The sequence below is a fragment of the Pagrus pagrus genome, assembly GCF_965226575.1.
Source record: "Pagrus pagrus genome assembly, chromosome: 6".
Lineage (NCBI taxonomy): Eukaryota > Metazoa > Chordata > Actinopteri > Spariformes > Sparidae > Pagrus > Pagrus pagrus.
The window spans coordinates 35,570,314-35,588,766 of NC_140190.1; the positions used below are offsets into that span (position 1 = coordinate 35,570,314).

Consider the following 18,453-nt stretch of genomic DNA (forward strand, 5'->3'; position numbering starts at 1 on the left):
TTGATAGGTGAAAGTGGGCATGGCCTGTTCCTCATTAACTGTCATTGTTTGCGTTTTAATAATTTATGGTGAGCCAGAAGGACCTAGAGACATGAAACTTAGTAGGTCGAGTGTAAATGATGTCCAAATGCTGCTGAAAACATTTGATCCCAATCGGCCTAAGGGGGGCGCCATAACATAGAGTGTAAACTTCAAAAGGCTCTCCCTGCAAAGCCATTGACTCGAAATTTTTGTACACGTCCTCCTGATAGTCCTCTACAAAAAAGCCTCCTGCACCATGAAAAATCTAGTCTATTACAGATTTTTGGCTAATTTGCATAAGTTAAGTAAGTTAAGTTAAGTAAAACAGTCAAATGAATAGAATTTTGAAATATTTATGCTATCAACACCAGATTTGGTATATGGCATCGCGGGACCGAGACAGTCATTTCTCTTATTGATGAGCATGATTGGTCAAAAGACAAGTATGCCGTCAAGCAAAATATCCTTGCAAAGGGCGGGGTTTAGCGAATATTGGCCCCAAATCATTAAGCATTTTTCCGACTGTCACGAAACTCGGTTTACATCCTCAGAAGGGGACTAGGAATATGCTCACCAAAACATTTTGAGCTCATCCCTTAGGAGCAGATTACAGGCACACCCTACTGTGTGCATGTGTTAATGTGAAAAACCTTACACCCCCCTCGTACCCAGAGCATCAGGTGTATGCCTGAATTTTAAGATGTTTCAATTACTTTAATTTCATATGTGGAAGATGAAGTTTTTACATCTTGTTTTTGTAATTATTGAAAATGAATGTGGTAGTGGTGTTATTTAAAAAGAAGTGATGCCATAAAGTTATCCTGGAACAGCACTGGCTTTTTTTTATAGATGCTTCCATATTGGGCAGAATGAGCTTTTCTTGATCTGTGTTGTGTTCTTTTTTTTTGGATTGTGCTCTCGAGATTATTTTAAATGAGGGTTCACCATCAATGGCTTTCAAGATATATATAAAAAAAAAACTAGAGAAATACTTCATACAATATGTCAATCCCAACTTCTCAACGGTTGTGAAAAAAATGTAGTTAAATAGCTTTATACTCTGAGTTACTTGTTGGGATATTTAGAATAAACTGAATTTGAAAATAGGCTATCTCTCAAAAGTACATTCTGTGGTGTCACATAACCAACAAACTGTTTGAGAGGTAGTTATTTTTTTAGTATGACTTTCAGTTACCAAAGCCACATTTATTATTGCCAGTGTTCCAGAAATAGGTCTTACTATTTAGTAAAATGCCATATATTATGTCCTTGCAGCCCCACCTGTTGGAACTGTGTGGTAAATACTATCATTTTGATTTATTTTTGATTTGATCTGATGTAAACACATGAAACATTAGCCTACATAACATTTTTTAGAGTAGTGGCTGTTCAGGTGGGGTTAAGAAAGATAAACAGAAAAGGCAATAGCCTATATGTTGTGAAAGGAATCAAGCAGAGAGAAAATAATTACAGAGTTAGTCTACCCACACTGCAAAAAAGCCAACTTGTATTTTTTGGCCTAAAACAGTCATTTATGTTGGTAAAACTTGAAAATATAAATTATTGACATTTAAGGCAATAATGTTAGTTAGCACAACAAAGCAAGACAGTTGTATGCTCCAAAAAAAATTGGTGAGTTGTTAATAGTTAAATCTTTAAGTTGGGGTTCAATACAAGGACCAACAGTTCTGCTAACTCTTATTTCTTTGTTGTGAAATGCGGGAAAGCCAACTTTCCGAGTTGGCACTCTTCACTTGAAGTCTCATTGTGGCTGTGCTGCCTCGAGCTGGAGTCCACACAGGTAAGTTTTAACCAACCTTTAATTAAATTAAGTTAAAATGATACTATTCTGAGTTGTGTTGTGCAGTATGTTGTACGTCGTTTAATGGAGAAAGCGACCTACACATTTTCAACATTTAAACACAAACAGGTTGCAGTCATTAGCAAAAGCTAGCGGCTAACTGATGCTAGCGGCGCTGCAGCAGTTAGCCGCTAGCATGTCTGGGCAAATACCGTTCAAACAGGACAGGCATGTTATCTTCTGACTGGTTGTGTTAATTCATGCTCGCTAACTTGTTACAGCTACAAGAGTAGCCATTAGGGTATTAATGCTAACTCAAAATTGTGGTCGCAAAATTAGCTGACATTTCATGTCATCTTACAGAAGTGTTGGCGGTGTAACAACACTCAGGCCCCGTCTCTGCTCCAGGACGAGTCCAGGACGGCAGCAGGTGAGCAGGCTGGTTTGACAGTAGGGACAGAGAGAGAGCGGAGCCGGCTGACAGGCTGCGGCTCGGTCCGCTGTGCAGTTAGTTTGCTGCCTGCCTCTCTACTCAGTTCTCTACCGTCTGCTGGTCTCAGTAAATGACTGTGTGTTGAGAGAGTGATTTAATAAGTTAACGTTAAACTATAACATGATTATTATCTGCGCGGGTGGAGCAATGTGTGCGTGTGTGAAGGTACAGTAGGCTACAGTTATTATGCTCTCATCTCTAATGCATCAATCAGCCGTAATATAGGCCTATATTGTGCACATTGATGACGATATGTTCAATGATGTCCTGATGATGGATGATGGAGCAGCTGACATGTGGTTGAGTCACAGTCTCACAGTGCAACTTCATTAATAGAAACTTCAACCTCAAAGCTCTCTGTCCTCAGACTGTCCTGTGCCTGAACATCACACAGGGACAACATAGAGCTGCTTGTGTGACAGGTTATTGAGTTTATTTAACGTTTACATCAGGCTGAGTTCAATAAATCACTATATGCTACTGCGATTTAAATATTAAAATAATAAGATTTAATATCATCATAATAGTGTAGTGGCAGGAAAGACCAATTCACCTGTATCAAATATTGTGTTGGTCAGAAGTTACTGCTTGTCTGTTGATTTAAAAAAGTTGGTTGCACATCATGGTGTTTGAAAACGTTGAAATGCATTTAATTGACTGCTCTGTTTTATACTGACTGCTGACGTTCTTAACCTAGACTGTTGTAGGTGTTGGTTTGTTGAGTAGTGTCCTTAATTAATATATGTTAATTGTAATTCATCTTTACTGCAGCAAAATATATTAAAAATTAAAAATGGGACAGAATATTATATTGTCAGTCTTGTCAACTCTAGTGTCCAGTCTACTGTTAACATTGCCATTAAATTGATAAAATATTTAAAATTTCTGCTGACTGCTTTACTAATCCCCAGCAAATTGTCATCTTTGTTTTTCAGATTGAAATTAATGCAGTGCAAGTTCTGCAAGTTCACCCACGCCGTTGAAGCTGTTCTGCTGAAACACTATCGACTGCATCACAGAGGTTCAACCTGGCCTTGCATCCACAGGGACTGCTGGTGCACTTTTAGAACCATTAGAGCTTTGAAATCACATCTTTCAAGATTGCACAGGACTGTCCAAAGGCAAGAGAACTTATCATTTCAGTGCTGGTTGTGTGAATACAAGGACATTTGCTGTAAAAAGAAAATATTAATTCATTTGCATCATCACCTTAGATGCAGAGAGATAGTGTGTTGCCCATTTGTGGGGTGCAGCTTTGAAACCAACCGCCTTAATAGTTTTACTGGACATACATCACGGAATCATGAAAACCATAAGCTTAGAGATTTTCTGACACCAGTCAGGGTAGTTAGTGATTTTCAGTCTAACGACACAGACCAGCCATGTAATGTTGATCCTGAAGCTGGATTTTCTTTAACAAGCAGTCCTAGATTGGATTCCACAGAAAAAGGTGAACCCGATTGTGTACAGAATGTAGACTCCGAAATACTTGAGCACAGATTAGCTTCCCTTTTTCTTCGTATGCAATGTCTGCTACATGTGTCGAAACATGCAATACAGGCAATTATAGAAGAATTTAATGATATTTTGTCCCTTTCCAAGTTTCATACAACTGAAATTCTCAAAGAGGTTTTTGCAAAACATAATATTGAAGTTGAGGAAGAAGTTATTCAAGAGATAAGTAACATTGTGTTTGAAAAAAATCCAGTACTTGTTACTACATCAGAAAAAGGTACATTATCAACAGATTATAGGAGAAACAGATATTTCAGGGAGCATTTCTCCATCATTGAACCAACTGAGTTATTGTACGACCGGACTTCAAGAAAAGCCTTTGTTTATGTTTCCGTGAATCAGGTTATTGAGCTTTTATTGAATAGAGCAGAGTTTCTGGAAAAACTTGTTTTCAGTGAAGAGTCTACTCCAGGGTTTTACAAGACTTTTCAAGATGGTTCTTACTTTAAGCAAAATGAACATTTTGGAGAACAGGAGCTGCTTATTGCATTAGGTCTATATATAGATGATTTTGAATTGTGTAACCCATTAGGCACATCGAGGAAAATTCACAAGATTACTGCTGTTTATTGGGTTATTCTTAATTTACCCTCAAAGTTTCGTTCCACTTTACACTCAATTCATCTAGCTCTTCTTGGAAAGACTTGTGATGTTAAGCAGTTTGGTTATGAAAAGTTTCTCAGTCCTTTAATTAAGGATTTAAAGTCACTGGAACAAACAGGGGTCTTTGTGCAAACTCTTAACAACTACGTAAAAGTTTCAGCATTTTGTGTCTGTGCAGACAATTTAGGAGCTCATGCACTTGCTGGCTTTCAGGAGAGTTTCAATGTAAAGAATTTCTGTAGATTTTGTTTAACAAATCGAGGTGAAATAGCAACTACTGCAATTTCTGATTTTCAGCTACGCTCCAGAGAACAGCACAATGCATCTCTGCTACAACTTCGTCATGAAAATGTTCCACATGTAAATGGTGTTAAAAGTGAATGTGTTCTAGGTAAGCATCTGTCATATTTTCACCCTGTCACTGGTTTTCCTCCTGACATATTGCATGACTTTTTTGAAGGTGTTATTCCTGTTGAACTGTGTTTGTGTCTGAAGAAGTTTATTTCAAAAGGCTATATTACTTTGGACAGACTGAATAGCCTAATCAATTCATTTCCGTACAAATATTCAGACAGGGTGAATAAACCAAAGGCAATTTCTAAAGCAAATGTTGAAAAGGGCAGCATAGGTGGCAATGGCCATGAAAATTGGACTCTGTTACGATTTCTCCCTCTTCTAATTGGAAAGAGCATACCAGAACAAGAACCTGCCTGGGAAATACTGATGGACCTCAAAGAAATTGTTGAAATTGTTGTCTCACCCGTTTTTTCAGAGGAAATATTGCACTACTTGGAGATCAAGTTGTCTGATCACAGAAGGCTGCTCACAGACACTTTTCCTGATTTTAGATTGCGCCCAAAGCATCACTTTGCTGAGCATTATCCTTACCTTCTACGCTGCTTTGGTCCATTGGTGGAATTATGGACAATGAGGTTTGAGTCAAAGCATAGCTTTTTCAAGAAGACTATGCATGATGTCCAAAACTTTAAAAATGTACTCCTCACACTGTCCTTAAAACACCAGCAGATGATGGCGTGCCAGTTTGATAGCCAGAGTCTTTTCAAGCCAATGTTACATGTGGAGAAAGTAACTGACATCAAAACATCTTCTTTGGATGCTGCCCTGCGCACAGTGATTAAGAGAAATTATCCACATCTTGAAACTGTGTCCCTTTCTAAAGACATTTATTTTCATGGGACCCGATATGTGGAGGGTATGATTCTGTCATCTGGACACTGCAGTGGACCGCCAGAATTCTATAAAATCGTGACCATAGTAGTTAATCCTGAAAAAGTAGCCTTTGTTGGCAAAAAGCTCACATCTTGGTACCTTGAACATTTTAGGTCTTTTGAGCTTGTGGAGAGCATCTACGCAGACATTGAGATTTTTGATCCTCAGGCTCTCAACGACCATCATCCATTGGTTGCATACACAGTGGGAGGGAAGGTGCTGGTGACTCCAAAAGTGTGCCTGCTCCATTGAAGTGACACAGAATGGTAAGTGAACTCTGATTACATGTTATAGACAAAACTCTGTTGCTCTAACTCTCATTTTCACCCTTTCTCCCATTCAAACAAGATGCAGTCACATCCTGTCTGTCATTTTATTTTGAATTTTTTTCTGTATGTGTTTCTGTTTTACTTCCTGTGTTTTCCCTCCTGAGTTGATTTCCTGATTTGTTTCACCCGTGTCTTGTTTCATTCACCTGTGTCCTGTTTGCGATCAGCCCTTGTGTGTGTGTATAGGTTTGGTTTTCAGTTCAGTCTTTGTTGGAACCTTGTGTATGTTGTGTGTTTTTTGGCTGCACCAGCTTGCTCTGCCTATGGACATCTGCTTTTCTTGTTAATATTTGATCTGCTTATTAGAACCACATATGCATTTATAATAATATAATGCTTTGCAGGTAGAACTAACACAGTCTAAGACCTTGCTACATTGTTTATGAATTTAACTTTCAAGAAATTGTTGTTTTTTACCCTCTGCAACCTAACCCTTCTGTGTTTTGTCCTTGTTTCTTGTGACACAGCCTGGATTATTGCTGCTGGTGAAAATCTCCCCAAGAATGTCCCGTAAAGTGACACTTCCTGAAGTACCTGAATCAGCTGAAGAGTTGCAAAACATTCTTCAGGAAAATCTTCAACTTCAAGGCAGCTTCACACTACAATATGAGGACCCAGACTTTAATAATGCTCTCTGTAATTTGACTGACATCCATGAGTTGCCACCTGAGCGTGCTATCTTGCACATTCTTTGGGATGAGTCTGCACTTGTTCAGCAAGAGTCAGACTCTTTTGATTCGGGGTCTTCCCTGGACACAGCTAGTTTATCCAGCAGAGAGTCACTCCAGAGTCCCTCAACTTTTATTAAGAACTATCTGCGAAGTGTCTCAGAGTGGCCTTCACCTTTTCCCATCCCAGCCTTCTCCTATGATGTGGAGTTGAAGTTGCGCAAAGGCAATGAGGCATATGAAGAGACCAAGAAAGGTATCAGCTTAACAAGAGACATGAAGATAGAAATTTTGGACAAGATTGCTCAGGCAGTTTTTGAAGTGAAAGCCTATCCTGATCAAGACCAGATTGGGTCAGTTGCTTCTGCTCTCATCGGTAGACACCCCTGCCTTCGAGAACCAGGCAGTGAAACTGGGTATGATGGATGGAAAATGAGCATAAAATACAAACTTGGCAATTACAGGTCCAAGCTGCGTCAGGCGGGCTGTATCGAGGTTAGCATTAACCAGAAAAAGAGGAGCTGTGAAGATGATGGTGCAGGTCCTTCTCTGAAGAGAGCAAAGCGAGGTGAGATTAACCATGTCCCTGACCATCCAGAAAACCATAATGATGACTCACTGGAGGTTGAAAGACTGGCTCTGGTTGAGGAGTGTAAGAAGAAGAACAAGAATGTTGCACTGATCAGACAAAAGATGGAGCTGACTTTCTCCTTGAGGCGCAAGGAGATCGTGGAGCTGCAGCCTATGGTGTCAGAGGTTCTGGAACGGTGGCCTGCTCTGTTTTGCGAGGCAGAGGTAAGCAGGTGAACAAAGAATATATTATGTTGTGTTTATGATTTAGTCTTTTTTAAAAGAGTAGAAGAGTTATGTGTGTTGATTACAATGCCTATTTTAACATGAAGATGGTGTTGAAATTGTTTTGACTTTGTATTGAGGATTTAAATTTCCTGTTCACATTTTTCAACAGATTAGAGAAGAGTTTTATCGCATCACAAACAAGAACCTAATGGACAACTTCAGAGCAGCCCTTCATCAGCACACCTGGAGGCTCCTGAGACTGTATCGGGCGAGGAGGACAGCTTTTTCATCTGAGATGGATCAGGTCCTTAACAGCCTGGATCAAGAGGTGAATTCTAGATGTAGTAATTTAATAATTCTGAACATTATGCATATAACAAGGAATTTTGCCGTGTAGTGACAAACCCTCAGAATAAATGCATGGGTATCTAAGGGACTGACTGACACAATAGCACAAACAAGCGAACCAATTCAGGTAGTGGTTGATCAAAGACATAAAAATACTGAGATATAGTGGCTTTTTCTTGGTAAACAAAGGGTATCTTAATCTTTAAAAAAAGATCTTGCTCTGTAGGGATCCTTTTCATAATGTTGTCAGACACTGATAATGATATTAGCCTGTCAGTGACACAAAAAGCACTTTCAGTGGACATACCTTGACAGTGGGCCCAAGTTGAAAAATGCCAAATTACCGTTTAAAAGGAGTAAACCTTTGATGTGCAATCAACAGAAAATGTTCTGGATATGGAAGAGGACAGCTGCCTGTATGTTTACTGTACTTCTTATGTCAATTACATCTTGTAATGTTTCATGCAATTCTTTGTTTCAGACATCTGACATCACTGCACATCGACAAACTGCAGCATTAAAGGGCCTCCCCTTGTATCTCCGTGACAGTCAGGAGAAGCTCTTCAGGAACTGTCTTGTGAGTGGTTATAAATAGAAATTGTAAATGTTATTATACTGTATTTATAGTGCTGTATTTAACGTCGACTTCAACCATTACCTCTCTGTCCTCCTTGTTCCCTTCATCTTTCCCGATGTCCAGAGTGGCTTCAATAGTTGTACTGTCCTGGCTATGACTTGATTTAGCCTAATTGATGTCAGTTGATGTGTGTATGGGGGTTAAATTTTTGGTTGTGGGGTATGGGATGGAAATAGTTAATATGTCAAACTCATAATTAATTCTATTTGGAAAAAAATGTTTATCCAATAATTTGGAGTTATTTTAGAGTAATAGCTTATTCTGATTCACAGTATTTTAATCTAATGTCTTGCAATCCATGTGTTGGTCTTTTCCTGTCTGTCAACACAAGGACACTGACCCAGAAGAGGAGCAGACGAAGGGCCTCATTGTGGGTATCCTCACTGTGTTGGAGGATGACAACAACGCAGCTCCTCAAAGTGTTGTGAGTGTTGCTGTTGTTGTGGAAGAAGAGATTGTCCTTCAAGATCTCCCTGACCTGCCAACTGCTTTTGCTTACCTCTTTGGACTGATCTATGCTCTAAACCTGAAGTACCCAAAAGATCTCGGGTACACGTTTGAAACTGTTCAGAAGGTTTTCATGGAACTTGGTACAGACCTCTCTGCAAGGGTCAGATCCCTCAAAAACAAACTCCTTCAGTGAATCCACAAGTTAACTGATGATGTTGGATCTGAAATGTTGACCTCTAAAAGTTCCCTTCTGTCCAGCCACCACCATGTTAATTTACTCTTGCTGTTACTCACTCTCAACTCTTATGTACCTCGATCTCCAACTCTCTTGCATTTATTTTGCACTTTTATTGGGTTTTTCTTAAACATGTTACATGTTAAGATTCAGTGTTTGTAAATTGTCACATAGTATTGAGCAGTGTTACAAAAAAGAATATGCTGATTATTTTGAGACCGGAAGTTATGACGCTCAGTGACCTTGTTAACAGATTTATTGGATTCATAGCTGTATATCATACTGGTTCTGTATGGTCTTGTATACATGGCTCATGTTTGATATTTTGAGACCGGAAGTTATGGCGCTTAGGGACCTTGTTAACAGATTTATTGGATTCATAGTTGTGTATCATATTGGTTCTGTATGGTCTTGTATACATGACTCATGTTTGATCTTTTATTCAATGTCAAAGTTTACAAGTATACAATGTAGCACAAGTTGACTGCTAGGACTGGGACAATTGGGTCTCATCAGTTTGCATTTACTTGGCCCTGTTGAAAGGGATTTGATGCTGGTACAGTTTAAATAAATCAAATGTTTTGAATGTATATGTTGCATCTGTAATTATTTATACATTTGATTAGAAGTTATTGGTTACATTATATTACTTATATTACATTATAAACTATTGCAGTGTGCAATTTTGAATTCCTCTTAAATGATTCTGCTATACTAACTTTAACCAAATTTAAGTGGATTCTGTGTAAGAATTCAGAGTTATTTCAATGTAAAATTACAAGTTAGTACAATTTACAGGAGAGTTGGCAGAAGTAAGGATTAAAAGTTGTTACAATGTAAAATTATAAGTTAGTACAACTTACGGGAGAGTTAGCAGAAGTAAGGATTAAAAGTTATTACAATGTGAAATTATAAGTTAGTACAACTTACGGGAGAGTTAGGAGAAGTAAGGATTAAAAGTTATTACAATGTAAAATTATAAGTTAGTACAACTTACGGGAGAGTTGACAAAAATCAGAATTCAGAGTTGAGCAAACTCAAAAGCAAAACGTAAAATATTTAGTTTAATTGCCCAACTTAAAATTTTATCGAAGTTTGTTGCCTTGAAATTATGAGTTCACCCAACTTTTCTTTTTTTACAGTGCAGTTGGCCTATACTATCTGGGAGCTTATTACTGCCTCTTTTACTAAAATTTTCCAAAAGATCTGCCCAGCCATTATTTCAATTCAATTCAATTCAACTTTATTTATAAAGCGCATTTCCTGCACAAGGCAGACTCAATGTGCTTCACAACAGGTATACATAGTTACAGTAAAAACAGTCATAGAAAATCAATTAGAAATCAATTGGAGAGTGCAAGTGCAAATAAACAATCACATGTATGCCATCTTCACCACATACACACTTAAACTCACACATGCGCACCCACCCACACAACCACATATGGACACATGCACACACACAGTTCAACAGAATGCTGTTGAAAAAAGATAGGTTTTTAATCTGTTTTTAAAAATGGCTACTGATGTGGCATGTCTAACTGTATCAGGCAAGGTGTTCCATTTTCGTGGGTCATATACTCTAACAGCTGCCTCCTCTTCTTTGGATCAGGGGGGTATTCCAGAAAGGAGGTTCAACAAACTCTGAGTCTATCCATGAACTCCGAGTTGACTTACCCTGTGAAGTGAAACTCTGAGTTTTCAGTTCCAGAACAGCTGATCTGAGTTAGGTAAGTCGACTCTGAGTATGTTAACTCTGAGTTGAGCTCGTGCCTGACGACTAGTAAAAAGCCATCATCAATGGAGCTCCGATACTGTGATTCACCATGGCAACGGGGGAAAACAGGAAGCAGACATTTTCTGGGGGGAAAAAAGTAGCCTAACACAGCTGCGGCCCTATAAAAATCACTGACAGAGTTTTAGATGCGGTCTTCTTTTCATTTTGAATGTAACATCACTTTATTTCATATTAGCCTTTGAGGAAGTGGTTGAATGTTGTTCAATGTTTTATTTTATTTTATTTTATTTTAGGCTATTTTATTTTAGGCTATCGGCTGAAAATGAAATATAAAAACAGTCTCACGATGGCTCCTCACTTTGGTTTTATTTCACATATTAAACAAAGTAAAAGTTTATTCAGTGGATATTTTAACTTAGCTTTTACCACCAACAGATGCTGTTTAACACACATCTGTGTCCTGACATCCTGCTGAGTAGATGAACATGAAGTGGTGCTCACCTCCACCTCCACCACGTCCGCCAGAGGCAGAGGAGCTGGTCCTGAGTCAGCTCGCTGGGTGACCAGAGGCAGAGGAGCTGGTCCTGAGTCAGGTCGCTGGGTGACCAGAGGCTGAGGGCGTCACTCACCCCCAGGACCCAACATTAGAGGCAGACACACACTTACTGTCTACAGATTGAACTAGAAGTCATTTAATCTCCTACTCAATGCGGCGGCAAACTAGAAACACGGACTTTGAAATTACGTTGTTGGAAAAAATAGGCTACAATAGGCTACTGATGGTTAGGCTACTTTTGTAGCTATCACTGTGGAAATACAGAAAGCCAAATGAAATGTGAGTTATTTCTCTTTCTGGCTGCTGGAAGGTGATTGATTAACCTGCGAAGTGATTAAAGAGGATTGTTTAGACCTAAGAGCACGTCAGCGATGACGTGTAGCCTGATATTCGCTGTGGAGAATATAAATGACGGACTGATGAGAAGCGGTCTACTGTTCGGTTCAGTCCTCGTCAGGGAGTGAGAGCTCACCTAAATTAATCTAAATTCTCCTCCTGGTGTAAAACTGAATTATTTCTGCTTCAACATGATCGGACTGAGAAGGAAAGGACAGCCGCTGTCAGACAGCTCCGTCAGACTCAGGGTTTCTTCAGGTAAACCTGCCAGTGAGCAGGTTATGTTCACAGAGTAAGTTACCTCAGTAACAGACCCAGAGTTTAAGTTACCTCTCTTTCTGGAACTGAAAACTCAGAGTTTCTCTCATCTCAGGGTTAACAAACTCAGAGTGTTCACAAAACCCGCTTTCTGGAATACCCCCCTGGTGTGAGGGATGAGTAAGTTGCCACTGCCTGTTGACCAAAGTATTCTTGCTGGGGTGTAAGTGATGAGCCATATCTGTGATGTATTTAGGTGGAAGGCCATGTAGTGCTTTATAAACCAGGAGCAGTATTTTGAAATCGATTCTTGTTCTAACGGGTAACCAGTGCAAAGATTTACGAACGAGTGTGATGTGTTGATATTTCTTGGTAACAGTGACAATACATGCAGCTGCATTTTGAATTAGTTGTAGCCTCTGAATACTTGATTTTGGAATAAACCATTACAGTAATCTAGTCTACTTTTTAATAAATGCATGGATTCTTTTTTCTGAGTCTGATTTTGACAGAAAGCCCCTCAATTTGGAAATATTTTTGAGATGATGATCTACATTTAAAACAGAATATTTAAGGTACCGTGACAGACTCAGTTTGCTGTAATTTCACAGAAAAGTTGAGATCGGACATTTTTTGGGTGTTATCAAGAAGAGCATTTTGGAGACTACTTGTTACTTGTCTGTGCTGGTTGCTCGCAGGCTAAAAGACATTAGAAAAGTCTATTTGTTTGTTTTTTGTTTTCTTTTTATAGAATAGCTTCAACTTTGAAGATGAACTATGCTCTTTTTTGACCAACAAACCTGTTGTTTGTTCTGCTAGTGAAAACATTTGTGGAATAATATATTTTAGAGTGAATACATTTTAGTTTTTCCACAAGAAATTCTTCTATGTAATCTTCTATCTAATAAATCTGATTTGATTAATTTAATAAGAAATAGAAAATGTAACATGAATGTGTTTATTATAGGCCTTTAAGGCAATGTCTTATTATTTAATATTTTAAGTTCAACTAAAATAAATAAATAAATACATATGTAAATACATAAATAAATAACATTTAAGAAAGTTGGATCAATAAATATGATTTTGTTTTGAAGGTTGGATCTATTATGACCCGGAAGCATCATGAAGTCTCTGTAACATCTGGCCCGATTAACTTCCTTTTCTGACTTGACGCTGAAGAGGTAAGTCGCACATGACTGTCTCTCCTCTCACAAGATTATACATTTAACCACACATGACAAACTTCGCTGGAAGCCACCTATAGTGTAGCGGAGTGTGTTTATGATGTGTATGTGATGACACTTAAGTATAAACCAACGTAGTTTTTAAGACCGTGACGCAGTTTTAACATTTACGGTTTTGACTGCTCTTGTTAGCGGTAGCATTAGCTTTTGTGCTAACAGTATTAGCTTTCGGCTAGCAATAGCATATCATTAGCTCTCAGGTTAGCAGTAGCATAGTTGTGAGCCGAGTGTTTTCACTGGGCCAGGCAGCTGTCTTTTTAGCCACAGAGTCGCTATCACTCAGTTCTGTGAGCCGATTAGCTGCAAGTAGCAAGGTAGCTGTAGTTTTAGCCTTGGCATTACTGTGCATGCGGCCTTTGAGCCGAAGAGCTTCACGTGGCTGGGCAATAACGCACGGTGGCAGAGAAACAAGCTACGTCTGAAGACTTCAGTATTATTCAGTCAGCTAAAAACGTGGCTTTTGCTCAGTTATTCAGAAATATATCCCAGTCCAAAATCCAATGGAGGGAGAAACATTAACTGTGTTGAAGAAGAATATTGTGCATCACTTTAATTTCAAGATGTCAGCGTTTTATAATGGATATCACATTTTGTAAAAATGAAATTGAAACACAAGAACACTTTTTCTTCTCTTGTAATGTTTCTGTTTCATTTTGGGATGTACTTATTCGTCGTTTTCTGAAAAATAATTTCTATGTCATAATTAACGTACAGTAACATAAGGTTTGGTGTCATTATATCACTAGAACGGCCAAGACGGTCATTTTGACCGTTTTCAAATTTATAGATGCAATAACTGAATTTTAAGATGTTTCAATTATCAATTACCTCTCCTTGAACCGACACCTTATCGTGGTGGAGGGGTTTGAGCACTTGAATGATCCTAGGGTCTCCCAAGGCAAACAGGTTCTAAGTGACAGGTCAGACTAAGAGCGGTTCAAAAGCCCCTTATGATAGAAATTACATCGAGGAAGTGTACGTCGCCCGGAATGGCGTCACCGGGGCCCCACCCTGGAGCCAGGCCCGGGGCTGGGGCTCGCAGGCGAGCGCCTGGTGGCCGGGTCTTTGCCCACGGGACCCGGCCGGGCACAGCCCGAAAGAGCGACATGGGCCCGCCCTCCTGTAGGCCCACCACCCGCAGGAGGGATCAGAAGGGGCAGGTGCGGTGTGTTTGGGGTGGCTGACCTGGGCGGGTGATCCCCGGACGGTGACTCTAGCCATGGGGACATGGAATGTCACCTCGCTGGGGGGGTGTGATGGCCACAGCCACACATGGTAATATCTGCCCACACTCTCATTTCATTTAATCATTCTTTAAGTTGATTTGTTTCCAGTTAAACAAATAATTGGCAGCATTGGTTTTTGTAATCGTTTATTTTGCTTAATTTTACATCATTTGGAGCACACACATCAACATTGATTTAAACATTGTGTTAATTATTGTTTCTTCTCTTTGAGTTACCTGGCTGGAGGGTGGTGGCTCTGAGGTGAACAAAAGGCGTGGCCAAGGGCATGCAGCACCTTTATGCAATCATCGGCTTAATGGGACCAAACCACCTGTTGTGATGTCCGGGGGGGGGGGGGGGGTTTGGAGTTTAGTTATTGGTGTTTTGTATTAGTTTAGGGTGTTGCCTATTTTGTTCACCCCTTTGTGTTATATTTGGTTTACCCGAGTTGGTATATAAGATCCCCTTGTTTCTCATTTGCGAGGTCGGTTGTTTCAGTTGGTACTTTATGATTTGCCAGTTGATTTATAGTTATATTAAGTTGACCTCTAAATCCTGAGTTGTAAGTTTGATTTTGTTGCTTTTTATTGGGCAAAATAAAACCCATTTTACGTTGAAATTATACCTGTGTTCTGGTTCTTACTGCTTGGTCCCTGACAGGGGGAAAGAGCCTGAGCTGGTGCGGGAGGTTGAGCGCTACCGACTAGAGATAGTCGGGCTCACCTCCACGCACAGTCTGGGCCTACGGGCCAAACGGCAGTGCAGAGTACCTGGCCTTCTTGGAGTCCCTGGGAGGAGTACTGGAGAGTGCTCCAACCGGGGACTCCATCGTTCTGCTGGGGGACTTCAACGCTCACGTGGGCGACGACAGTGTTACCTAGAGGGGTGCGATTGGGAGGAACGGCCTCCCCGACCTGAACCCGAGCGGTGTTCTGTTGTTGGACTTCTGTGCTAGTCATAGTTTGTCCATAACGAACACCATGTTCAAGCATATGGGTGTCCATCAGTGCACGTGGCACCAGGACACCCTAGGCCTGAGGTCAATGATCGACTTTGTGGTCGTGTCATCTGACCTCAGGCCATATGTCTTGGACACTCGGGTGAAGAGAGGGGCTGAGCTGTCAACTGATCACCACCTGGTGGTGAGTTGGATCCGCTGGCAGGGGAGGAAGCTTGATAGACTTGGCAGACCTAAACGTACTGTGAGGGTCTGCTGGGAACGTCTGGTGGAATCCTCTGTCGGGGAGATCTTAAACTCCCACCTCCGGGAGAGCTTTGACCAGATCCCGAGGGAGGCTGGGGACATTGAGTCCGAATGGACTTTGTTCTCCACTTCCATTGTTGACGCGGCTGTCCAGAGCTGTGGCCGTAAGATCTCCGGTGCCTGTCGTGGCGGCAATCCCCGAACTCGGTGGTGGACACCTTAAGTAAGGGACGCTGTCAAGCTGAAGAAGGAGTCCTATCGAGCCTGGTTGGCTCGGGGGACTCCTGAGGCAGCTGACGGGTATTGGCAGGTCAGGCGTGCTGCAGCGCGGGCGGTCGCGGAAGCAAAGGTTCGGGCCTGGGAAAGGTTCGGGGAGGCCATGGAGGAGGACTACCGGTCGGCCTCAAGGAAATTCTGGCAAACCATCCGCCGCCTCAGGAAGGGGAAGCAGCCCTCCACCAACACTGTTTACGGTGGAGGTGGGGAGCTGTTGACCTCGACTGGGGATATCGTTGGGCGGTGGAAGGAATACTTCAAGGATCTCCTCAATCCCACTGATATGCCTTCCATAGAGGAAGCAGAGGCTGGGGACTCGGAGGTTGACTCATGCATCACCCAAGCTGAAGTCACTGAGGTAGTTTGGAAGCTGCCCAGTGGCAAAGCACCAGGGGTGGATGAGATCCACCCTGCGTACCTCAAGTCTCTGGATGTTGTGGGGCTGTCTTGGCTGACACGTCTCTGCAACATCGCGTGGCAGTCGGGGACAGTGCCTCTGGACTGGCAGACCGGGGTGGTGGTCCCTCTATTCAAAAAGGGGGACCGGAGGGTGTGTTCCAACTATCGGGGGATCACACTCCTCAGCCTCCCTGGTAAAGTCTATTCCAGGGTACTGGAGAGGAGAATTCGGCCGATAGTCGAACCTCGGATTCAGGAGGAACAATGCGGTTTTCGTCCTGGCCGCGGAACACTGGACCAGCTCTATACCCTCCGCAGGGTGCTCGAGGGTTCATGGGAGTTTGCCCAACCAGTCCACATGTGTTTTGTGGACTTGGAGGCATTCAACCGTGTCCCCCGTGGCATTCTGTGGGAGGTGCTTTGGGAGTACGGGGCCGGCGGCCCTCTGCTAAGGGCTGTGCGTACCCTGTACGACCGGAGCAGGAGTCTGGTTCGCATTGCCGGCAGTAAGTCAGACCTGTTTCCAGTGCATGTTGGACTCCGGCAGGGCTGCCCTTTGTCACCGGTTCTGTTCATTATTTTTATGGACAGAATTTCTAGGCGCAGTCATTGGCTGGAGGGGATCTGGTTCGGGAGCCACAAGATTTCATCCCTGCTTTTTGCGGACAATGTTGTCTTGTTGGCTCCTTCGGGCCAGGACCTCCAGCATGTTCTGGGGCGGTTTGCAGCCGAGTGTGAAGCAGCTGGGATGAGAAGAGAGAGCTGAGCCACAAGGCGAGGCTCTTGATTTACCGATCAATCTATGTTCCTACCCTCACCTATGGTCATGAACTTTGGGTCGTGACCGAAAGAATAAGATCCCGGATACAAGCGGCCGAAATGAGTTTCCTTCGCAGGGTGGCGGGGCGCTCCCTTAGAGATAGGGTGATGCATGTTTTGTCTGTCACTAATTAGTTCATTTTCTTTTTCCATGGGTATCTTCTATCTACATCATGATCTGAAAACTTGCCTCAACAAACTTACAGGTATGTATTAAAAGTAGTAAGAGTAGTAATACCTGACTTAAGTAAAATTATTTGTCTTATCAGAATGTACTTTATGAAAAGTAAAAAAAAAATCTTAGACTTTAAAATGTCACACAAAAGTGGAAGTTCCTGAAAAAACGTTGCAAAGCAGTTTCTATGATTGATGAAAAAAAAGCTTAAAATGCCTTTATTTTATATGGCTTTAATTCTTGAAGCACCACTGGTCTTCATTTTCGGGTTTTTTCCAGCAGTAAGTTACACACCTGCACACAATCAGTCTCATGAACTGAAGGAAGGAGGGTCTTTGTCAGTGTAGAAAGTGGGAAAGAAGAATGAATAAAATTATAAAACTAAATTTTGAATAAAATTTTAAAAAAAAAGAGAGTTCACACATCTACTTTGTTCATTATTATCATGATAAGTTTCAAAATACCAGAATACATTTGATATTTTTTTTTGTTGTCTATTAACAATAAAGAGACCTGGGGCCTGTTGTTTGAAATCTAGATAAGGGATTAAGCTGGGATATGTTGGTTATCCTGGTTTAATTTAGCCCCAAGTCAGTTGTTGGAAAGCAGGTTAAATGTATCCTGGTCAGGTTACTATGGTGATTTATTCTCTGCAGCTAACTTGCTCCAGACCGTAATAACAGCCAGGCTTAGTTGATTCTGTTGTCTTTATCTGTGAAATCAGTAGTCACTCTGATCAGGAATCAATGTGTTTCATACGGTTATTCCATGTTCTTATGTACATATTGTGGCCTGATTTCTAAACAAACATAATACATTTACAACTATCAAAAAATTTGAAACATTTACTATTTTTTTTTTTGTAATTAGGCTTATTCATGTGCTTCTCACACTGAATCTTTGCATCTGCCAGCGCTGCCTGTTGTATTCAGATGCAGGGCATACAGATGTCTGACAGTTAGTTAATTCTGTAAAACACATATAGCACAGACAATACTCACTATTTTTGCTATCTGTGTCCATCTATGATATTTTCTATGACCACTAGTAGTACATCACTGGCTTCTCATAAAAAGCAATGGAGCAAAAAT

General features: G+C 41.0%; 1 protein-coding gene across 4 annotated transcripts; it reads left to right on the plus strand.

Moving 5' to 3' along the window:
• Positions 1-1,513: 1,513 nt before the first annotated feature.
• Positions 1,514-9,718, plus strand: LOC311258197 (uncharacterized protein). 4 transcript variants are annotated; one of them, XR_014622703.1, is made up of 8 exons: positions 1,514-1,822; positions 2,186-2,252; positions 3,251-4,824; positions 5,777-5,929; positions 6,460-7,455; positions 7,628-7,786; positions 8,288-8,383; positions 8,775-9,718. XR_014622703.1 is itself a non-coding variant. In XM_084354323.1 (8 exons), the coding sequence occupies exons 4-8, from the start codon at positions 5,927-5,929 to the stop codon at positions 9,084-9,086; spliced, it is 1,566 nt and encodes a 521-aa protein (XP_084210449.1). In that variant the 5' UTR covers positions 1,514-1,822; positions 2,186-2,252; positions 3,251-3,436; positions 5,777-5,926; the 3' UTR covers positions 9,087-9,718. The 4 variants fall into 4 exon arrangements, 2 of the variants coding, with proteins under 2 accessions (XP_084210449.1, XP_084210450.1); XM_084354323.1 differs by having other exon boundaries at positions 3,251-3,436; XR_014622704.1 differs by lacking the exon at positions 2,186-2,252 and having other exon boundaries at positions 3,251-5,929.
• Positions 9,719-18,453: the final 8,735 nt, after the last annotated feature.

Bases quoted from the DNA above. Each gene is read 5' to 3' on its own strand.
- LOC311258197 (XM_084354323.1), top strand. The intron at 7,787-8,287 runs GTGAATTCTAGA...TCTTTGTTTCAG, and splicing joins TTAACAGCCTGGATCAAGAG to ACATCTGACATCACTGCACA. The intron at 8,384-8,774 runs GTGAGTGGTTAT...TGTCAACACAAG, and splicing joins AGCTCTTCAGGAACTGTCTT to GACACTGACCCAGAAGAGGA.